General features: G+C 36.7%; 3 protein-coding genes across 3 annotated transcripts; 2 read left to right on the forward strand and 1 right to left on the reverse strand.

The window, feature by feature from the left end:
* Positions 1 to 492: 492 nt before the first annotated feature.
* Positions 493 to 2,621, forward strand: ier3ip1 (immediate early response 3 interacting protein 1). The gene is made up of 3 exons (XM_037691887.1): positions 493 to 626; positions 2,059 to 2,160; positions 2,321 to 2,621. The coding sequence occupies exons 1-3, from the start codon at positions 536 to 538 to the stop codon at positions 2,374 to 2,376; spliced, it is 249 nt and encodes an 82-aa protein (XP_037547815.1). The 5' UTR covers positions 493 to 535; the 3' UTR covers positions 2,377 to 2,621.
* Positions 2,622 to 5,339: 2,718 nt separating this feature from the next.
* hdhd2 (haloacid dehalogenase-like hydrolase domain containing 2) lies at positions 5,340 to 11,134 on the forward strand. The gene is made up of 9 exons (XM_037691884.1): positions 5,340 to 5,363; positions 6,832 to 6,941; positions 8,079 to 8,181; positions 8,366 to 8,471; positions 8,643 to 8,727; positions 8,912 to 9,077; positions 9,161 to 9,211; positions 10,745 to 10,808; positions 10,979 to 11,134. The coding sequence occupies exons 1-9, from the start codon at positions 5,355 to 5,357 to the stop codon at positions 11,080 to 11,082; spliced, it is 798 nt and encodes a 265-aa protein (XP_037547812.1). The 5' UTR covers positions 5,340 to 5,354; the 3' UTR covers positions 11,083 to 11,134.
* A 1,556-nt stretch (positions 11,135 to 12,690) lies between these two features.
* On the reverse strand, positions 12,691 to 21,793 carry katnal2 (katanin p60 subunit A-like 2). Its single transcript, XM_037691770.1, is given in 15 exon segments — positions 12,691 to 12,996; positions 13,112 to 13,274; positions 13,499 to 13,609; positions 13,727 to 13,818; positions 13,885 to 14,003; positions 14,078 to 14,141; positions 16,022 to 16,120; positions 17,561 to 17,638; positions 18,093 to 18,158; positions 19,784 to 19,882; positions 19,975 to 20,065; positions 20,136 to 20,172; positions 20,282 to 20,454; positions 20,693 to 20,763; positions 21,743 to 21,793. Coding segments are annotated over 15 exon segments (1,620 nt in total).
* Positions 21,794 to 21,827: the final 34 nt, after the last annotated feature.

The raw sequence follows: 21,827 nt of genomic DNA on the forward strand, positions 1-21,827 counted from the left end.
TACATGTGTTTATTTATTTGAATATCGAATCCCGATTCCCTAATTGTGAAAATGCTATTTATTAAAACGTTTAAAGAAAAATAAATAAAAAAAGCAAGCAACACAATGGTGATATGACGAGGAAGGTATGTCAAAAAGAGAACATACATTTCACTCACCTGTTTATAGGAAGAATGAAGTTGCCATCTACTGATAGTGTTACCATTATGAACTGTTACTGCAGATGTATTTCAAAATGTTCTTGTAGTTTCTCTACTATTTATGTGTAAATTAAAAGTCTATATAAAAACACTGTGGTTTCATTATAGTGGGCATTTTGTGAATTATGTCAACGTTGTTATGGAAGCTTTTAAATGCAATGCAGCTACATTCCATTGATTAAAAAAAATGTAAAAAAAAAAATCGTGTACTTTTCATCTCATAAGAAGTTTGACTACAAACAAGCTGAATGAACTACAACGCCCAGTCGATTTCACGACATCCGCTGTCGGTTTACGGCCACGGAGCTTGAAGAGGAGGAGAGTCAGTTGCCAGCATGGCGTTCACCCTGTATACTCTTATCCAGACCGCTATTTTATGCACTAATGCCATCGCTGTGCTGCATGAGGAGAGATTTCTCAGCAAGAGTAAGTGTTTCTCTTTGTAGCTTGTTTATTTGTAAAGTAACGCAGTTTTAATGCTAACGAGAGCTGGGCAGGAAGCGCTGCTCGTCTTGCAGTCTCATTATGTCGGTAAACTCAATTTAATTACCATGCTGGGATTTAGAAACAGGTTACATACTAATATATGCTGTCATGTTTTATATTCTGCCATAACCTACCGTCTCCATTTATCGTTTCTTGTCCTAGTATGGCAAGCCGATTTATCATATAATAGTTGGACAGGCGCTGAGCTTTTACTCATAAATCAAACTTTTGTCATGTAAATGCATGCTTTGAAGATTTGCTGCATTTCAGATGTCTAAAACATTATTTTTTGTAGAACAAATATCAAGTCTACATAATATTCTAATATGCATTCCTACTTTTTAGCTCGAACACTGCGAAAAAACAATCTTTTGATAAGAAAAATGCATTTTTAGTCACTACAGTTCCATTATTACAAGTCATAAGTGTAATTAAAAAAAAAAAGGAAAACAATCAAACATCAAATAAATCTTATAATTAGTTAATTAGCAACTTCACCCACTAATAATCAGACTACTCATTTCTAAAATAAAGCAAACATGTATTTTGAATATTTATTTAAAAAGTTGAGGAATTTAATTTTAACATTAAACACGTTGCATGAAATTTGTGACTAACATCCACGCTGTCAATATCGTAATCGTTTCTTCTCGTAATTATTCTGTTAGATTTCTATAATATTAATTCTAGATATGAAAAATCAACTTATTTCATCCAGAAAGATGAGAAATGAGGATTTGAATATCTGAAATGCTAAAAAAGATTTGTATATTTTCATCCTTGAACTTATATATTGACTATGCTATTTGTTAAATAACTAAATGGTTAAACTGCCAAGTGATTGTTTCATGAAAAATCTTGTGGCCTTTATAATATACTTTGCATTAGCAATAATATTATTCTAGATCTCTAGAAGGTATGACACTTTAAGAAGAATTCTAAAAAAAAATGTACCCAGAGATTGATTAATTCAACCTTTATTTATATAGGTTAATCTCATTGAGTTACTTACGAGAGACCTGCAGCTATCTTACAATATTTATTTAGATAAGTTTATTCATTTTTTAAAAACAAAACAATTCAATATACAATAAGAGATACAATCACAAATAAAAAGAAAGGCAGCATAATTATTTATTTATCTTACAGTATAACTGTGTATCATCAGCATAACAATGAATATTGATCCTGTGCTGTTTAATAACTTATAGATATTTGTCCTGAATGATTAAAAATCTACATAGCAGAACTTAAAGTATATGATATAGAGCATGTAATACCAAAGTTGGTGTCGGATTGTATTATTGTCATTGGATTGTGGTTTGATTATTTGGCTCAACCGCCTTCCTTAAACTTTCCTATTTGTTTCCAGTCGGTTGGGGTGTAGAACAAGGAGTTGGAGGTTTTGGAGATGATCCAGGAGTCAAAGCTCAGCTCCTTCATCTCATCCGCTCTGTTCGGACCGTCATGAGAGGTTGGACGAATCTTTTTATTTTTAATCCACATAATCATTTATTCCATAAACTTAGATGTAAAAAAAAAAAAAAAGTTTTTGCATTATTTTCTTGAGAAAATAACTGCGGTCGGTGATGACAGTTTGTCAACCTGTGTTTTTCCTTTGTGTTTTTTTGCAGTGCCTTTAATATTAGTGAACTCTGCATGCATCGTCCTGTTGTTGCTGTTCGGTTGACCGCTGACCATGGATGCTTCAAGCCAGAGGATTCAACGCTTGCCAAAGAACAAAGAAAACACACAAACCTTCACGCACTAAGCAGTTTGTCATTTAGAGACTTCATGAAAAAGTTCTTTTTTTTTTCTTCATTCTTTTCATAAAGTGAAACTCATAAATTCATTACACATATATTTCAAGCGTTTATTTCTTTCTCTTCTTCCTTTGATGATTATGGCTTACATATAATGAAAAAATAATAATTCAGTGTCTGATTTTCAGATAAATATGTAAAATATGAGTTTAAATGATTTACAAATAATTTTAACTTTTTCACAATATTGCACCTGTAATCTAAATATGTCTTGAGTTGTTTTTTTTTTTTTTATTCTGCTCACGAGCACAAGAACCACCTAACATTTAATTTAGCGAAAGTCTTAACGCATGGTGATAACTCTTTTTCTGCTGCACAGAATCTGTTGATTATAATCTCAAAAGATGGATTGACAGGAACCGGTTCAGATGACGAAAGGATATGTGCCATATGTTTTGTGAAAACATTGTTGGGACTTTTTTTTATATTTTCATTCTTATTTGCAACAGTTTAAATTGCTCCAAACCTCGTGAGAGTGATTACTTCTATTCACTGTTGTGTAAAACCTGTTTTTTTTTTTTTATGTCTAAAAAAAGTGTACATTTTAAACTGTATTTCCAAAAACAACTCAAACCTCTTTAATGTTTACACGTTGTCCAGTGCTTCAAGCATTGAGATGTGCTGCTGTTCTGAATTAAATGCAGCATTCATGGATTTGCGTCTTCGGTTTGTTAGAGTTAAGAACTTTATGATGCTATTAATCGTATTTAAACGAGCCAACCCTCACCTTTCAATGAGTGCACATTTCTTTCACGTTTCATGTTGGGTCCATTTGTCTTTATCCACTTTAATAATAATCCCAATATGTTGTGAATTATCATCCTCTCCCCTGTTGCTCCACAACCATGTTTATTCACATCAGTTTTGACCCTAAAAATAAAGGATTTGAGGAGAGAGGCTCTGCTGGAATTAAAAGCATATGTTTAACAGGGAGATTTGAACACGAAAGCCACTTTGATACGTGATTAGTCTGGGTTTAGGCGTGGGGGCTCACGGAAAAAGCTGAAAGCGATCACAGCCTACTCAACAGGACAGTGTTTGTGCACATTCACAGATCTCTGGCCTGGTCGTAATAAATTACATAGAGCTCCGTTTCAGTTTATCTACAAACTATGGATTCCTGTTGAGCAAAAGTATATATATTTTTTTAAAACACCATTAAATTTAGTATTCTGGAGTGCAATTTACAAGTCAAATGGAATCCACAACAAATTGATGTTTACAATGCACTACATTAAAACTTTATTTTGACAAGAAAATTATATTTTATCGACTTAAAACCACAAGAGAATTCGCATTTCTTGCAAAAATGCAAATGTGAATGCTTCTTGCTTAAGAATGTCAAGAAAACAGTTGAAAAGTAGCTTAAAACAGCAGAAAGAAGCTTCAAATATCAGAAGGAAGCAGAATTGTTCCTAATGTAATGGACTGCCAGGCTGCAGCTGATATAAACTGTTGATCTGACAGTACTGTGTGTGTGGGTTCACTCTCAGCCACTATAACACAATTCAGCTGAATAGCTCTTAAAATGCCTGAGTTATCGTAGTTTTTCTTTTTTTACTAAGGTGGCCATCTTTGATTTTTGATTTGGATGCAGTGTGATAGGGAACGTTCTCATCTATAACCTCACCAAATTAAATCCATTCAAAAGTAGTGTTAGTGGCCATCCTGGATTTTTTATTTTCATTCAGCATTTGTCTGATTTATAGTATTTTTCTTTTTTTTTTTGCTAAGGTGGCCATATTGGATTTCTGATTTTAAGTCAGTCTATTAGGGATTGTTGTCAGCTACCAACATGCCCAATTTCAGATGAACAGCTCTAAAAAATGGCAGTTATCCTAGTTTTTTAAATAAAACAGCTGAATAGTAGCTAAAGAAATGTAGAAAGAAGCTTAAATTTCCAAAAGGAAGTGAAGTGAGCTTAATTGTGCCCACTGACGTTGAAAGAAGCAGAAATTAGCACAATAAAGTTGAAATTATCTGAGAAAAGCAGAAATTTACCAAAAACAGCTGAATGGTAGCTAAAACAAGCAAAAAGAAACTTAATTTACCAGAAGGATGTGGGTAGAGCATAGATATGCTGAATTAATCTGAAAATAGTTGAAATGATAAAAAAGTGGAATTAGCTGAAAAGGTGAAATTAGCACAAAGACAGCTAAACATTAGCTGGAATTTGCAGAAACAGCTGAATTGAGCAAAAATCAGTTGAAAGGAGCATAACAAACTGGTACTAGCAGAAATAAGTTATAGAAGCACATGTTGGACTAGCTGAATTAAGCTGAAAGGAACACAAAACAGTTGAAAAAACAGCTGAAATTATATTTTTTCCCATACCCAACAACATTTAAACTTATCGCATCTTAAACTCCATGTTTTTCCAAAATATATTATCTAAAGAGTTTTTTTTTTTTTTTTTACATCTAGTGAAAAACAACTGTGTTATTCACTGTGTGACAGTGACACGGAAAGAGGATTTGATCCATGTTGTCTGGCTTCATGCAGAAAGATTTATTTATCATAGTGATAATACATCTCCATGATAAATCCAAAAGACCATGTAATGCACACATCTGTTGGTTGTTAGTGTGATGAAACACATATGTTTTTTTATTATTCCAGTAAGTGATTAAGTGGTTGACGCTAACCCTCTTAAATGATTATGGTTATTTGTTTAAAAAAAAAAAAAAAAACTGGTAAAATAAAAACGTATAAATGAATAAATACGTCGAAAATACACGGGCATGTTAAGAGGAGCGGCTCATTTGACCTGCAGGGGGCAGCACCGATCACGTGACTAAACTAAACCGCGAAGAAGAAACGTAAACAGGAAGTAGAAGAGCCGCTGATGCTTAAGGTTAGCCGTCTGTTTTCTGTATACCTTAAAGTGCTTATATTTATGCAATTATTTTGAAAGTTTAAGTGATAAAATTAGCGCTCCAAAAACATTTATAATTAAGAAATCTATATAATCATAACAAACCGAGCTTCAGTGCAAATATTGTTGCACATAATTTGTGAATTAAATCACCAGAGTGGACGCTATTGTGAAATTGTGCAAAGAACAAGTTCGATAATTTTATTACAACTTATTTACTGCTTATATAACTGTTTTTGTTGAGTTTCAAACATGTCCTACACTTGTATTTCTTTTTGTTGTGTGTGTTGTTTTTAAAAATATCTTGAACAATAGTCCTCCCAACTTTAAAGTCTTTTAATGTTTTTGGAGAGATACTGTCAGCTTTTAAAGGTACTCATTGCAAACTCTGAATCTATCAAACAGTTATTCTAAACTCAAATTGTGCTGTTTGAAAGAGTTTAGTCCAGAAGGTTTTCCCCAGTAAAATAATAATAAAATACCTGCATGTATGTGTGTACTTTTTAAAAAGTATATTCATTATATTTGGGCATTTGAACAGTTTTGGGTGATGCTAAGAAATTGAATCTTTGCAATAATATAAAACAGAAAAGCCTGCAAACAACACTTAAACAACTTAAGAACAATAACATGTCTTGAACGTTCAATACTGCAAACAACATATGACAAATTAGAAAAAGGTAAAGGTTGTATGTTTTAATTTTGTCCTCAAGGGACACGCACACAAACTTTCAGTTCTGCCTTTTCTTTACAATTCAGTTTTCTCCAACCAGTTGATATAGAATATAAATAATGGCTGTTTTACTTTATCTACTGACTGTGCATGCGTGTCGTTTTAGGTGGGTATTAAGAGCATTAATTTTGTCCACCAATTGATGCCTGCATGCCAGAAATCCAAGTGCATGTCTAAATAATAGGGGATCACATCTGAAATCAACAACCAATAAAATCTGATCCCCAAATCTGTGTTCTAGGCAGAAGTCCACACATGAAACTGTTCAATAATCCTCTCAGTTAGTCGCCATGTAGGTTTGATCAACACAGTAATCTGACAAATTCTCCCATTACTGATGTGAATTATGATTATGAATGTAGGATCTCTAAAAATGATAAATTCTGAAAGAATAAGCTTATTGAAACTGAATAAAGCTCCATGTATGCATGCACGTCAGAAAATCCACAACTGAGACCACAATCTGAGCTGCTTTTATCTGTTATGTAAACTGTACAAAAAAACCCAAAAAACTGTTAATACTTGTTGAAAATGTATAAATAATCAGTCAGTTAATGTAAAACTAATCAGCAGCAGCCTTATTAAGCACTTTGAGTTTGATAGAAATGCATTATTATTATTTTTTATTGTTTTCTGATGTTTAACAAACCAAAGTGTTGTAATGCAGACAATGAAAAACAGCCTTTGTCTCACGTGTGGTCTTGTCTGTCGCAGGCCTCCAGCATGGCGGGCAGACGGGTGTTGAAGGCTGTGCTCATTGACCTCAGTGGAACTCTACATATAGAAGATTCAGCAGTGCCTGGGGCGCAGGACGCCCTCAACAGGTGAGGAACAGCCACAAATAAGTGATGAGTAGACAATGGAGGGCCAGTAGTCTGAATATCAGTGAGTTTGAAACAATTAAATGGGTATTTGGGAAATGTCTGAATGTTCTTATCCTCTGTGTGGAGCAGAGTAATGCCATCTTTGGTGCCGGTGGGGGCGGTTTAAGGGCCTTATTCAAGGGCCCAGTGTGGGACAAATGAGGGTGGTGTGAGCGCTTCACCTCTCCCACCCACATTTTGATGCTGTTGGTAGGCCTGTTGCAATAAACAATAAATCAATTAATTGCATGATAATTAAAATGATCCTCATTTTCATTTACCGACTTTATCGTTTCTTCGTTTCTCTCTCTTTCTTCTGAAGACACTGGATGGCAAAAAGCTCAACTCTGGTGTTCTTAACCGACCCCTCCCTTTCGCTCTCTCTTCTCTTTAAAATCTGTTTTAACCGTCCAAAATCACATTTTTGGATCATTAAAAGCAGCTAAGCTGAGAAGCTAAGCTACAAGCTAAGCTAACAGGCTGACCTCGAGAAAAAAACTGTTTTGTCGAAGCTCCAAAATTCACGGTTAAAACCTGTGCCTTCACGTAAATTGTTTTTTTCTCTGCAAAAAAAAAAAAGCTGAGAACTTGTTTACTGATTTTTTTTTTATTAATTTTTTTTATTAAAAGCTTTGTATGACAAATGCTACGCTAAAGAGCTCAAACTGCACTGAGCGTCCGCCATATTGAGAACCGAAAAATGGGACAGAGAGACAGCCCATCTCACGTTAAGGGGCCTCCTTCCCATATTTCTTAGAGACAGGCTGCTCGCTCTCTCACTATCCATCCTTAGGTTCAAACAGTCTTATACCGCCATCCAGTGATCAAAAAAATGTACTACGCACAAATCAACCACCATTTCTTCTTCAATTTGACAATTGCTAATTATTGTCAAATTTCAAACAATATTATCGTTAATTGCAATAATTTCTGAGACAATTAATCGCCCAGCAAAATTGATCGTGACAGACCTAGCTGTCGGTCGATCACAGGCTCATCTTCTCTAACTTCTGTACCCCCATTTATTTCATATAGTTATAAATTCTACATGCACTTTTAACCATCGGAGACTTTGTTTATGTGTTCTGATGTCATCAGGTTACGTAAGGCCTCTGTATCGGTGAAGTTTGTGACCAACACGACTAAGGAGAGCAAGAGGAATCTACTGGAACGACTGCAACGTCTTAACTTTGACCTGCAGGTGAAACATCGAAGACCGGAGGTTTTTTTTGTTAAAAATGTTTATTACGCTAATATCAGAGAATTATAACATGAATTATAAAAAAGGCAATTTTTTTTTTTTTTATTTTTAAATTGTAAATTAAATAAAGCATTACCTGGAGTGCTGGATTTTTATTTATTTTTTTTAATCTATGAACGTACAGGAAGAAGAGATCTTCACATCTCTGAGTGCAGCACGAAGTTTAATAGAGCAGAAACAACACCGACCACTGCTGCTGGTGGAGGACGGCGCACTGGAAGACTTCACTGGTACTTGAAGTGTGAGAAGGAAAACACTCAATCTTATTTCTTTTTTTATTTAGTTATTCTATTTCAAAACCTATTTCGGCTCCAAATAATAAATCTTTAGCTGTTTGAGCTAATGTGATGACACGATTTATTAAATTTCTCAAATTGTTCATTTTGTCCTTTTAACTGCAGGTATTGACACTTCAGAGCCGAATGCTGTCGTCGTTGGACTCGCCCCTGATCACTTTAATTATCAAACTCTCAACAAGGCTTTCAGGTGGAAAACTTGTTCTAATTTATTCTCTCATGTTGTTTTTGTCACTTATCATATATTTGTATTTAAATTAGCTAATACTACATTTAGCCTAAGAATCAAATATAAAAGTTTTTTTTTTTTTTTTTTTTACCTACCGTGATTGTTGTGAGGCCAATATTTTAATCCATGTTGCATTTTTCCCTAGAATGATTCTGGATGGAGCCCCTCTTATTGCCATTCATAAAGCTCGCTATTACAAACGTAAGGATGGTTTGGCCCTTGGCCCCGGGCCCTTCGTGACAGGGTTAGAGTATGCCACAGACCGTCAAGCTACTGTTGTGGGAAAGCCTGAAAAAACATTTTTTACTCAGGTGAACATTTCTTATTGTTTGTATTAGTTAAATATATATATTTATTTTTAAAAATGTAATTCAAATGTGCTGTTTTTAAACAGGCCCTGGCTGATTTAGGATGTAGCCCCAGTGAGGCTGTCATGATAGGAGATGTGAGTATTTTCTCAAGTTGTTTTTCATTTTGGCTGGTTATCAGTCTGTTGGAAGCAATCAAATAACCAATCTACCCAATTTCTTTAAAAATGTCCTTTTTTTAATTTTTACTAATACTATTGCCTGAAGGCTAAGAAGCTATAATATTTTTGCATGAGTTGACCAGCAGACACATTTTAATGAAACTGAGTCGTCATGATCAGTGTATGTACTATTTCATCTAATTAAATTTTGGAGTCAACCTAATTCAAGTTGGCCACATCGGTTTATTGATAACACAAAAATGACTAAAACTCAAGTCAGTTTTCTAGATATTTGGTGTGGTAGTGACTGACATTCATCCTTCAAGCACTACACATTGTGCAGCATATTTGCTTAAAACTTTGGCATTAACAGTAAAATCAAAAGGCTGTCTGTGATTGCATACACCACTACTGTATTTTTTGCCCTATAAGTCACGTTTCTTTTGTCATCGTTTGCACGCCCTGTGACTTATACACCGAAGCAAAAATATTTATGGATTTTTTTTCTCCATTTTTATAAAACAAGTTTTGGCTGAGATATATTTTCATTCATTCTGACTGAAAATATTGAACACTACCATTTTCACTCAAGTAGTATGACATGCCGGTGTATCATGTAATAGGTAAAAGTGGCTATTAATGACACAGTCGGCTTGCCATAACCTGCCACCTTCATTCTGCTTGCTTGGCGCAACCATCAAATTAGCTTAATTTCGCTGCACCGCCCCAGCGAAATGCAGCTGATTTGACTGTCAAAGTGCATTTATTAAGTAAAAGTTCAACTGAGACACACCTTTACTATAAAGTCAAGCAAATAAATAATTGTTTTAGGTGCTTATCTTGTTAAATTTCAAAGAAATGCACAGGGACCCGTCCCTCTGCTCGTTCCTACTTCCACGTATCGGCTTTTGAAACGCAGCCGATTTGACTGTCAAAGTGCATTTATTAAGGAAAAGTTAGACTGACGCACACCTTTACTATAATTTCGAGCAAACAAATAATTGTAAGTGTTAATCTGGTTAAATTCTTGTTAAAGTCTTCTCATGCTCTTTCCCGCCGCCGCCATTTGTCAGTCAATTGATTTTTGGCACAACACCGGCCCACGTTTCCGGGTTGTCAGCGGTGATGCATAATAGATGCAACATATACAGCGAAGCAACATATTTATGATTTTTCCACTTTACTAGACATATTTGGACTGATGTGACTTATAGGGCGGTGTGATGTACGGTGGAAAATACGGTAGTTATAATTTAGTAAAGTCCCCAGAAAGCTCAGCGCTCGAACACTTCTTGCAAGGTTTCATGAAACCATGCCCTTTAGAAGGTTTGACTGAAGTGGCTGTAATGCTTTTCCTACAATGCCCTTAATTATAATATGTGTATTTGTTGGTGCCACCTAAAAGTTAGTAATTTTCACGTTCACACAGTACAGTAATTATTTTAAGCAGCTGTAGACAATGAGGGTAATAATAATGCTGCATGGAAGGTTGATGGTTTATTCCTGCAGGATGCCAGAGATGATGTAGGCGGAGCTCAGAGAGCAGGAATGCTGGGTATTCTTGTTCGAACAGGTAAGTTAACTCCTCCCATCTTTATTTCACCTTCCTGCTCTTCCATTTTATCTTATTGCCAACTTTTGGTTTCAGCTGGATGTTTACTGAGGAATTGGACGATGAGTGAACATGTCTTACTGTCGTATTTCTGTTTGAACCATTAGAATCCATCTTCTTTCTTATTTCAGGTAAATACAGAGACGGAGACGAAAATAAAATCGAGCCACCGCCTCACCTGACATGCAACAGTTTCCCAGATGCTGTCGAACACATCCTGCAGAATCTTCTTTAAAATACAATTAACACACTGATACGCTCACGTTTTTTTTTTTTATTCATAAATTTGCAAGCAGAAGCAAAAAAACCTGTCACATATCGCTGTTGCAGTCTAGAAACAGTTAATAAAAAAAAGTTCCTGTATTATTCTTGAGTTTAAAAATGAGAATAATCCTGCTGTTGTATGTAGTTTGACTGATCATCTTTAATTTAACATTTCTGAAGTGAAAGTTTGAAACATGTTTTCGTGGAACAAGTTGTCCCCAGTCATCATAATTTAAATAAAATTGTTTAGGAGGTTTAAATATAGTTTCAATCATTGTTTTTTTTCTTCTTTTTTTACAATATGTCAAAAAAAGTTTAAAACAAAGTTGTCAAACTCAAGATTTAAAAATGTAGTTTTAGCCCAGAGCCAATCTGTGTCAATATTTATTTAAAAGGGTGAAAATAAAAAAGTAGCAATTATGTCTACATGTACAAATTACTTAAAAAAAAAAAAAAAAAGTCATTCCATATAAATTAGAACAAATCTAAATTATTAAAAAAACAAAAGCACATCAACATTAATTGTGTCTTGTCTCAGAGAGCTGCCGGCACCTGGGGGAGCAGATGGTGGGGGTTAAGGGCTTTGCTCAAGGGCCCAGAGTCAGTTAAATGAGGGTGGAGGCAGGTGTGGGTGTTTCATTCATTTTATTCAACCTGTATTTATACAAGTTAACATATAAAATACAGGCAATTGAAAAATTCAAAAAACTGCAATTCTGACGAAACGCAAAGTGATGCTGAACGACAGATGAAGAAGCTGAAAGTACCGATAGTTAAAACTAAAACAAGCATATCATAAGGGTAAAAGTAGCATAAGGCTAGCAAAAATGTCAAAAGGCTAGCTAAAAGTAGAAATAGGTTATATAAAACCAGCAAAATACTGGCTAAAAATAGGAAATGGTAGCTCAAAGTATGTAAAAATTAGCTAAAAGCAGCAAATGTGCGGGCAAGATGGGGCAGCTGGCTTGTGACCTGAAAGCTGCGGCTTGACTCCCAGCCTTTCCCACATGTCGTGGTGTCTCTGATCAAGACCCAGGTCTCCAATTACTCCCTGGGTGCTTGCATAGCTGCCCACTGCTCCACCTGGGTGTATCTCATTTGTGATGGGTTAAATGCAGAGAACCAATTTCGCCATTGTATGGGAACATAATGATGACAATCTCAAACTTCCCTTCCCAAATATCTAGCTAAAAGCAGCCAAAGGCTAGGTTTCGTCCCCAATCCCTAGCTTCTGCACCACCACTCCCCTAAACATAAAACTACTGACATTGTACTTTAAAATTACAGTAGAATGTGGGGGTTGGGGATATACATGCACATTGTCTGTTGCGCAACATCTTTTTGGCTGCAAGTCCATTATCAAGAGTTCGATCAAATTAATTTGATGCTCTGTTCACATCAAAACCAAAGATTACTGGCAAATTTCAAAGTCTTCAGCTTCAACGTTGGCCAGTTATCATGAGTAGTCTTCACTAAGTATGCTCAGTTTTATTAACATTTTATTTAATGCATAAACAATATGATTTTCCTTACATTTTTGCCAGTGAAAAGTCACTAGAAGCCAAAGTTAGCATTAGCATCACACAGACTCGTATTCCCTGTCCCAGGCCGTGTATCTGTCCATCAGGTTTCTGGCTGATGGTTTGGTGCGTGAAATCGCCTCCATGAAGTCAGCCGTCATCACAGCTCCCAGCTGGATCTCAGGCATGTCTGTGTTAAAAAAGAACCACAGTGAGGGATATCACCTGCACGAGAACGTTTGTGTTTTATGCGTTGTTTTACCATTCTGATGCGACTCCAGAGCATGAATTAGTTTACGAACTGGTTTCATAGCTGCTTCTTTACACACTAATCTGATATCAGAACCAGAATATCCCTCCGTCTCCTGCAGCAAACACACAAACAGGCAGGTAAAGTCTCTCATGCAAAGATGTCTCGCTTCACAACAATATTAACACATGCATGACGACTTCATTAGTTCTGTCTGCCTGTACACAAACCTCTGCAAGCATTTCATAGTCCAGCTCCGTCTGTAGCTCTATCTCTCCGACGGAGCTGAGCGGAGGCAGCCAATGAGACACCATGGCTTGGCGTGCGGCCGATGAGGGAAGACTCACAAGAATCCTCTTCTCCAATCTCCGCAGCATGGCATGGTCCAGCTTCCTGAATGAAGAACAATTTAAATGACATCAAGTGTGATCCTGTGTTAGAAAAATTAATTAATCAAGAAGAGAAAATCATAATTTCAAGCTCGTATTATTTTCCTGCAAATGTAAAAAAGTTTTTCAACTGAAATAAAAATTTCAGTCAATTACAGTGCAGATACTTAGTTGATATTATTTCATCATACAAAATATAAAACGCATTTGATTTTGTTAAAGCAGTACCAAGGCAGGTTGGAGGCTGCGAGAACAAACACCAGGTCTTCAGATCTTGCAAGGCCGTCCATCTGGATCAGCAGCTCCGTCTTCATTCTCAGGCTCCCCTCGTGCTCTCCCCTTAAAACCAGAGGTGCGTATTTTTTAGTACATTTGTTTTTGCACGTCACTCAAAACAGTTTTCTGGGTCTCAAAACATCATGAACAGCATTTCTGGCACATAGTGGCTGAGCTCACCCCAAGCTGGTTCCCCTCTGTCCCATCACGGACTCCAGCTCGTCCAGGAAGATGGTGGACGGGGCGTGGTACCTGGCCAGCTCGAACAGAACCTGCATGCGTACACGTATGTAAAACTAGGTGCAACTTCTGTTTTGCCACTTGCTTTGAGTACCTACCCTGACCAGTTTCTCAGAGTCTCCCCTCCACTTGCTGACGATGCTGGAGGCAGAAATGTTGAAGAAGGTTGTCTTGCATTCAGTCGCCACAGCTTTAGCAAGAAGTGTTTTCCCCGTGCCTTCGATTGAGGAAAACATGAATTCCAAAAACAGCTAAGTTTTAGATTAATATTGCACTGAATAAAAACCTTACCTGGGGGGCCATAGAGCAACAAGCCCTTCCATGGGGATAAGATGCCTGTGAATAACCATGGATACTGAGAAAGAGAATAATTTTTAAAAAAGTAGAAATAATGAGACCAGACTGTCAGACATATGTGAATAATAATAGTGCTTCTTCCAGCTATTTAACTGTCAATAATGGTGTACCACAAGGCTCAGTCTTAGGTCCCACCCTTTTCACAATCTACATAAATAATGTAGGTCAGATCATTCCTGATTACATTTCTATGCAGATGACACAGCTGTTTGTTGTCGAGCTAAAACAGTTGCTAAGGTTTTCCAGTTTTGACAGTCTGCTTTCATCAACATCATCCAGTCAGATTTGTTTTGTCTCAAACTGGTGCTAAATGCTGATAAAACCAAAGGGATGTTGTTTTCAACAAAGTCAGAACCAGCAGTCCTTTCTTCTATCTACGAATGGTGTCCCTGTTGAGTTTGTCGATTCTTACAAATGGGAATTTTGGTCGATGCACGTCTCTCTTTTAAGCCTCATATTGAAAACTTAGTAAATAAATTGAAAGTAAAACTGGGTTTCTTTTTCAGAAATAGATCTTGTCTAACATTAAATGCTAGGAAATGCCTTGTAACTGCTACTTTCCTTCTGTCCATTGACTTTAGTGACATTATTTACATGAATGCTCCTGCAAGCATCTTGCAGATGTTGGACGCTATTGTGGTGCGCTAAGTTTCATAACTGGCTATAACTACCGTACCCATGTACCCTGTACTGGTCAGATGGTCATCCTTAGGCTCTCACACTGGTTCATCGTCATTTATAAATCACTTCGTGGTCTGCTGCGTTCTTATATCTCCTCCTAAATGTCACTTCATCAGTTCATCTACAGTGTGCATTCCCAAGACATCATTACCTGCAGTGTCCCCTCAGTGTGGATCGAATTTGGCAAAAGGGTCTTCTCTCACTCTTCTCCTGTTTCCTGGAACACCTTGCAACAAGATCTGAAACTGTCAGCTTTGACCTCTCTAAGGGTTTTTAAACTACTGGAAAGTTCATGGCAAAAACCAATGCAGATATGTTCCGGTTTATAGTATCTTACACCATTTTTTAATATAGCATGTTTTTTTTTTTTTTTTTTTTTTTTTTTTATCACTTCATTTATATACTTTTCATGTTATATGCAGATATTTATTGTTGTTTGTATCTCATTGTTTTTTTTTTAAAGCAGGTCTCTCTTGTAAATGAGTCCTCATGACTCAATGAGACTAACCTGTATACATAAAGGTTGAATGAATGAATACAGCATGAACTTACAGTAAATCACATTATAGTTTAAAAATGTTTTCTAAATAATACAGACCAATCAAAAGCTGAGCTGTCTGCAAAGAAAACTGACCAGCCAGATGAAAAGCTGATTCAGTGCACCAAATACCACAAAGCACAAATTAGTCTAAATTTTAGCTGGCAGAAAGAGGAGCTGGCTCAAATCATCCTGCTGACCTTATAAGCTGGAGAATGACTAATAATGGAGATGGAAGGTGGAAGGGCGGTGTTATTCAATAAAACAGGCCAGCAGAATATATGTAAGAAAATGGACACATCAGTCCTCATCTCTGTCTGGAAATGTCAAGAGGATGCAGACAGCCTGATTTCTTGTCACGAAAAATGTCTGGATGACGATGATGATAAAAAAGTGTGTGCGTGTTTGGCTTTGATATCTTCATGCAGTTGCAAACTTGTGTGGAGAGGGTTGCGCAAATTCCTCTGCCTCCCCCTCTTGCCTATCCATCTGAGTATGCGTGTTACCATGAGATCCCAGATATGGATTTAACGTCAGCCTAATAGACCGACCTGACCCCGACGCCCATCTTCTCTTTAAGCCCTTTAAAGGAGATGTATTCAGAATCGAAGAGCGACGGCTGATGCTGAAATACCAACGCGCTCATGTGCCCGTCTCACCTTAATGGGACAAACGACGGCCTCTTTGACTAATCGCTTGGCGTCCTCCAGACCGATGATGTCCTCCCAGCGCACATTTGGACTGTGCAAATAGATGTCCTTTAGGGATGGACACACACAAAAACAAAGAGTGGGAGTTGCTAGGCTGGCTTAAATGGGTGTCCTTTAGAATGAAACCTCATTTAAGTGAAATGGATAGAAGCTGGGCCTTCATTAATATGGCACAGCTATCGTATTTTCCAGCGTAAAAGTCAGTTTTTTGCAGAGATTTGCCAGTCCTGTGACTTATATGCCAAAGCGATTTACCAGATTTTCCACCCTATAAGTCACAGTTTTTTGCATTATTTACATGCCCTGCGACTTATAGGCCGAAGCGACATATTTATGGATTTTTCCCCATATTTATAAACCAATTTTTGGCTGAGAAATGACGGTTTTCATTCATTCGGACAAAAAAAAAAAAAAGCAGTACCACTTTCAGCCACTTGATGGCAACAGAGTAGTAGTAGCAGTAAGGCATGTTGTTGTATCATGTAATAGGTAAACGTGGCCTTAAAGACAAATTCAAAAAAGTTCAAGACTAGAACAACTGGACTTTATTTATTATACATTATAGTTTTATTTTCTTGAACTTTTTTGAATTTACCATGTCCTTGATGACTGAGAATTTTCACCGGCTATTAATGATACAATCGGCCTGCCATAGTACCCCCACATTCGTTCCGCTCGCTGCTTGGAGCGAGTTAAACCAGTTGCACCGTCCCAGCAAAATACAGCTGATTTGACCATTAAAGTGCATTTATTAAGCAAATGTTAGACCGAGACACACATTTACTATCATTTCGAGCAAACAAATAATTGTTTTTAAGTGTTAATCTTGTTAAATTCTTGTTAAAGTCCTCCCGTGCACGCTCCCGTGGATGCCATTTGGCAGCCCATCGATTTTTGGCACAACACCGGCCCACATCTCCAGGTTTAGCCTACATTTCCGGCTAAATGTAGCCGGTGCATCAGTGGTGACGCAATATAGATGTGACGTATGGACTGATGCGACTTCTAGGGCGGAGCAACGTGTACGGCGGAAAATACGGTATATATGGTTTTTTTAAACAAATTTTGACTGACACTTTAAATGTTCATTCATACTGACATGAACCAGAGTAAACATTAACATTTGCAGCCACTAGAGGCGCAAGAGGGCCCTCTAGGCGGTAGGTGTATATGTTGTTCTCTCCCCAGCATATATATATATATATGTATATGTGTATGTGTGTGTGTGTGTGTTATTTTTCCTTGTCATTTCGCTTTTTTTGACTGATGCGACTTATATTCCGGAGTGACTTATACGCCTGAAAATACGGTATTTATTCTTTACAAAGCTCTTTATTGCTCTCTAGTGGACAAAGTCATGACCATATGTTTCTGTAGATTATCACATATTTCATTACGAGTCGAGATAAAAGCCTATTTTAATCTGGGGTTTTATTTGTGCTCATTGTCGTCAGTGTGTGCATTTTATAATTATGATGTGTGTAGTACCCGACTGATGATAGCAGCCAGTTCCTTCATCTCACCACTCATCCCTGAAAAGCCGCTGAGGGGCTTCAGCAGCCGCTCCTGCATCACAAAAACACTGGCGATAATACGACTAGTGCATTGCATGCGTATATATACATTTTAGTTGCTTATCATAAGAATTGTTTGTGTGTGTTTTAATGATTCAGGGCATTTATTGTCCACTGCTATAATAAGCTTTTGTGTCTGTGCAAGCATGTCTGAACCTGTCTGTTAGCAAAATATCTAATAAACCACTCAACAGATATGAATGAAACTCTCAAAAAGCAGTAATTGGATGTCCATCTACAACTGGCTGACTGTTGGAGTTAAGCTAATTTAAGATAGCTGCCAAAGCTAATCAGCCTTGGGAAACACAAAAATGGCTATACCTCAGTACATTTTTACAAACATAGCTAAATCTTAGTGTGACTGAGAGGCATTCATTTATTCAAAACTTTGACCTGCATGATGGCGAGCGATATGTATTCCATCAAAAAATGCTAATTTTATTTACCATGTGGTCTGAGTGAGAGCCTGATCCTCTGACAGCATCAAAGATTGTTTCTTGGCCATCAGCCATCTGGACCCAGAAAAAAAAGAGGAATTAAACATTGAGCTAAAGGCTTTACAGGAACAAAAAGGCAACAGTCTTGTAGTCCAAAACAGTACTTTTAGAATAAGTTTAAATCCTTAAACATCAATATGAATTCATGCTGTTTGCTGTTAGTTCAGGATTTATTTTAAGGATGAAGATTTTGGCTGTAAATATAAAAATTCCTGCTCTCAAACTGAGAATGTTTCTCCTGTTATTATCCAAGGAGGGCGACCCGCCCGTCCTTCCATCATGATGTGATTGATTTGGAAAGCAATGTGAAAAACTGACACTATTTCATCAAAATCGTAGCTGAGTTTTAACTTAAACTAGAGAAATTTAATTTCCTGTGAAAATGCAGAAAGCTTATTGCTGAAGAACTTGCTAAATTAGCTAAATTACATGCTGAATTTTAGCTGACATTAAAGAACAAGCCTAAATTAGCAGAGAAAATGAGAAAAAACACATTTCATGAATTAGATTTAAATAAGCAGAAATGAGCACAGAAATTATGAAATTAGCAAAAACAAACAAACAAAAAAAAAATCTGAAAAGGTAGAAAGAAGCTTAAACTACCAGAAAGAAGTGGAAAGAACTGAAATGAGCTAAAACGTGGAATTAGCTGAAAAGCTAAGAATAGCACAAAACAGCTAAATGGTTGCTGAAATAACTGAATCTAGCAGAAATAAGCTGAAATGAGCATAACAAGCTGAAATTAGTAGAAATAACTTAATTAGGCTGAAAGCTGCAGAAATAAACCACCAAAAACTTGAATTTATGAAATCAGCTGAAGTGAGCTAAAAACTACTAAAAAAAACAACAAAACAAACTAGCTGAAAAGGTAGAACAAGCTTAAATTAGCAGAAAAAGCAGAACGAACATGTTTGTCCAATTAGGCTGAAAGAAGCAGAAAAAAAGCACACAAAATGTGGAAATTATCTGGAACAAACAAAACAGAAATTATCCGAAAAACAGCTGAATAGTAGCTAAAAAAGGCATAAATAAGCTTTAATTACCAGAAGGAAGTGGAGAAAGCACATGCTGAATTAGGTTGAAAAAATTGAAATGAGTGCAAAAACTGTGGAATTAGCTGAAAAAGCTAAAATTAGCATAAAACAGCTAAATACTAGCTGAAATAGCAGAAAAAGCTGAAACTTGCAGAAAGGAGCAGAAAGAAGTTAGAAGAAGCACAAAACATGTTGTAGTTAGCCAAAAGGATCACAAATGAGCACAAAACAGCTGAAATTTGCACACAGAAACTGAAAGTAGCTGAACCAGAACAAAATGTGAAAGGAGCAGTAAAAAGTTGCAAACAGATCTAAAGATTTGAAGGATGTAAAATGAGCTCTATTAACTTCCTATGAGGAAAAAAAATGTCAGAAAAGGCTAAATATTTCAAAAAGCTAAAGTTGCACCCTTCTTCTGAAAGAGCTGAAGCTTTTGATATTTGATTTGTTGAAATAGCACAAGAATTGAATGAAATGAATGAAAAAGATGCGGAAAACGTAGAGAAGAAAACTGGATCACAACAGTGTGAATGCTTCACAAACATTCACACAATGAAAGGATGTGATTCACAGTATTTATTGTTAGTCTAAACACTTTTCGATTACCTTCCTGCTCATGGCAGCATTCCCAGCTGGTTTATTTCTGATGGAGGAAATGTTGAGCCCGTACTCTGAGGACTCCGGCACCGCAGAGAGAACGCTTTCCTGAGAAACGTTTCATACCGTTCAAGACAGTGAGAATAATAGTTTTCAGCGTCTAGCGGTTTATCTGAATTGTACTAAATGTGCACACGTACACTGGGAGCTGTTTTCATGACTGCGTTTGCAGACTTGGGGACTTGGGGTGAGACAATTTTGGGAAGGGGCTTCCCGGCTGAGCAGGAACGTCTGACGACCAAAAGAACAGTTCAGTTCTTGAGCACGTGTCGATGTTAAACCTAAAACCGTAAAGACTCACTTCTTGACTCCACCATTCTTCGCCTGCTTGTTTTCATCTATATGGAAAAATAAATATATGAAAATGATTAAGACAGCTTTGGCTCTGAATGTTGGTGTTTATTGACCTAACTGGTCAGAGTGTTGCTGAGTGTTTGAGTGGTGATTTTGTGCCTGGTTCTGCTGCTCTCCTGACAAGTTTTGGATATTTCTGGAACTTGGCGAGGTGATAACACTCGTACTCTATCAGCACCATCTCCAGATCGATGGTGTCACAAACCTCAAACTTCTTCATGCCACCATTTGTCTCCTGATCCAAGGCTACAGCTGCTGCCATGTAGCTGGTGGACAAATACAAATGCACACTTTATAAATTAAATAACACAACCTGGTCAACAATGATGGCTGTTTTACATAGATTAATGCACTTCTATAAAGTCTGACGAGTACAAGAAACATTTATGACTACTATAGGGTTTGATACGATGTGACTAATGGAACTAGAACTGTAAAAATATCTTTTTATTCCTGTTTTCCTAAAAGAAAGTGCAATGAATTAAAGAGTGGGTGTTAACTGACCCTTGCTCCAACAAGTGGTGGTAGATCAGAACAAGAAGGTTCTTCTTCCTCGTCTCAGTTCTCAGCTCCTCCTGTGGAACCACACAGAACACCGGCAGCTCTGAGACGCAGCCAAAACCCCAGAAACTGTTTGTTTTATTTTATTTTTTAATTCATTTGTTCCTTTCCAAGTAAGTCTTCAGATTACTTCAAGCACAGGTGTAATCTTTAAGGCAAATACAGCAAACGTTGATTGATTTTATTAATTGCACGACTGCTGATTCAGCATATTACTTTCCTGTTTATAGTTTCTTCCATGCTGTTCAACACTTAATTACTTCAGCGAACTTTGAGCAATCTTAACCATTTAGCTATCAAAAGGTTCAGCTCATTCACGTGACGGGTCCTTTAATTTTTGATCATTGTATTCTAAAACACTTAACTTTATTGTTTCATTAAAATAAATTGAGATTTTAGGTTGGCTACCGTGTTGCTAATCAGCTTTAAGTTACTGTTGCATAAATTTTAGCTTTTAGCTACAAATCTGCTAACATAAGATTTTAGGCACTAAAACGATGGTTTGCCATTAGCTACAATTTTGTTAATTTTAGTTTTTAACTTGTTCATCTAATTTTAGTTTAGTTTTTGTTAGTTTTAACTTTGACAATTTTGTTTTAGCATCTTTAACAAAGACCAAAAAAAAAGAGCAAATTGTGTAGTAACAACAGCTGTCACTAGGGGGAGACAAATCACCACGAACTGAATACGGATGTCTACGCACGTGTCCGCGTTACTAGGCAACCAAAGGACGCCGACATATTGTAGTTTTACGCGAAGCTAACATAATTAGCTTAATAACTTTGGCAATTTACAATTTGATGTTTGCGTGAAATAAATTTAATTTATCTTGAACATAAGCAAAATGAGTGACGCTTGTAAGTTGAGCCTGTTTGGTCATTTATTTTATTTTTTTTGTCGAGTAACATTGCTAGTCTGTTAGCTTCAGGTGCTAGCTCTGCGTTAAAGTTGCCAGTAATCACAACATCCTTTGTGACTTTTGTATTTACTCACCGCTTCCCGAGCTTCATGAGCGATTTTCATCGACTGATAGGACAGCTCCATATCGTGTATCAGTGAAACTCTTACTTTTATGTAT

Source organism: Nematolebias whitei, chromosome 18, assembly GCF_014905685.2.
Source record: "Nematolebias whitei isolate Nwh7 chromosome 18, NemWhi1, whole genome shotgun sequence".
NCBI classification, from domain to species: Eukaryota; Metazoa; Chordata; class Actinopteri; order Cyprinodontiformes; family Rivulidae; genus Nematolebias; species Nematolebias whitei.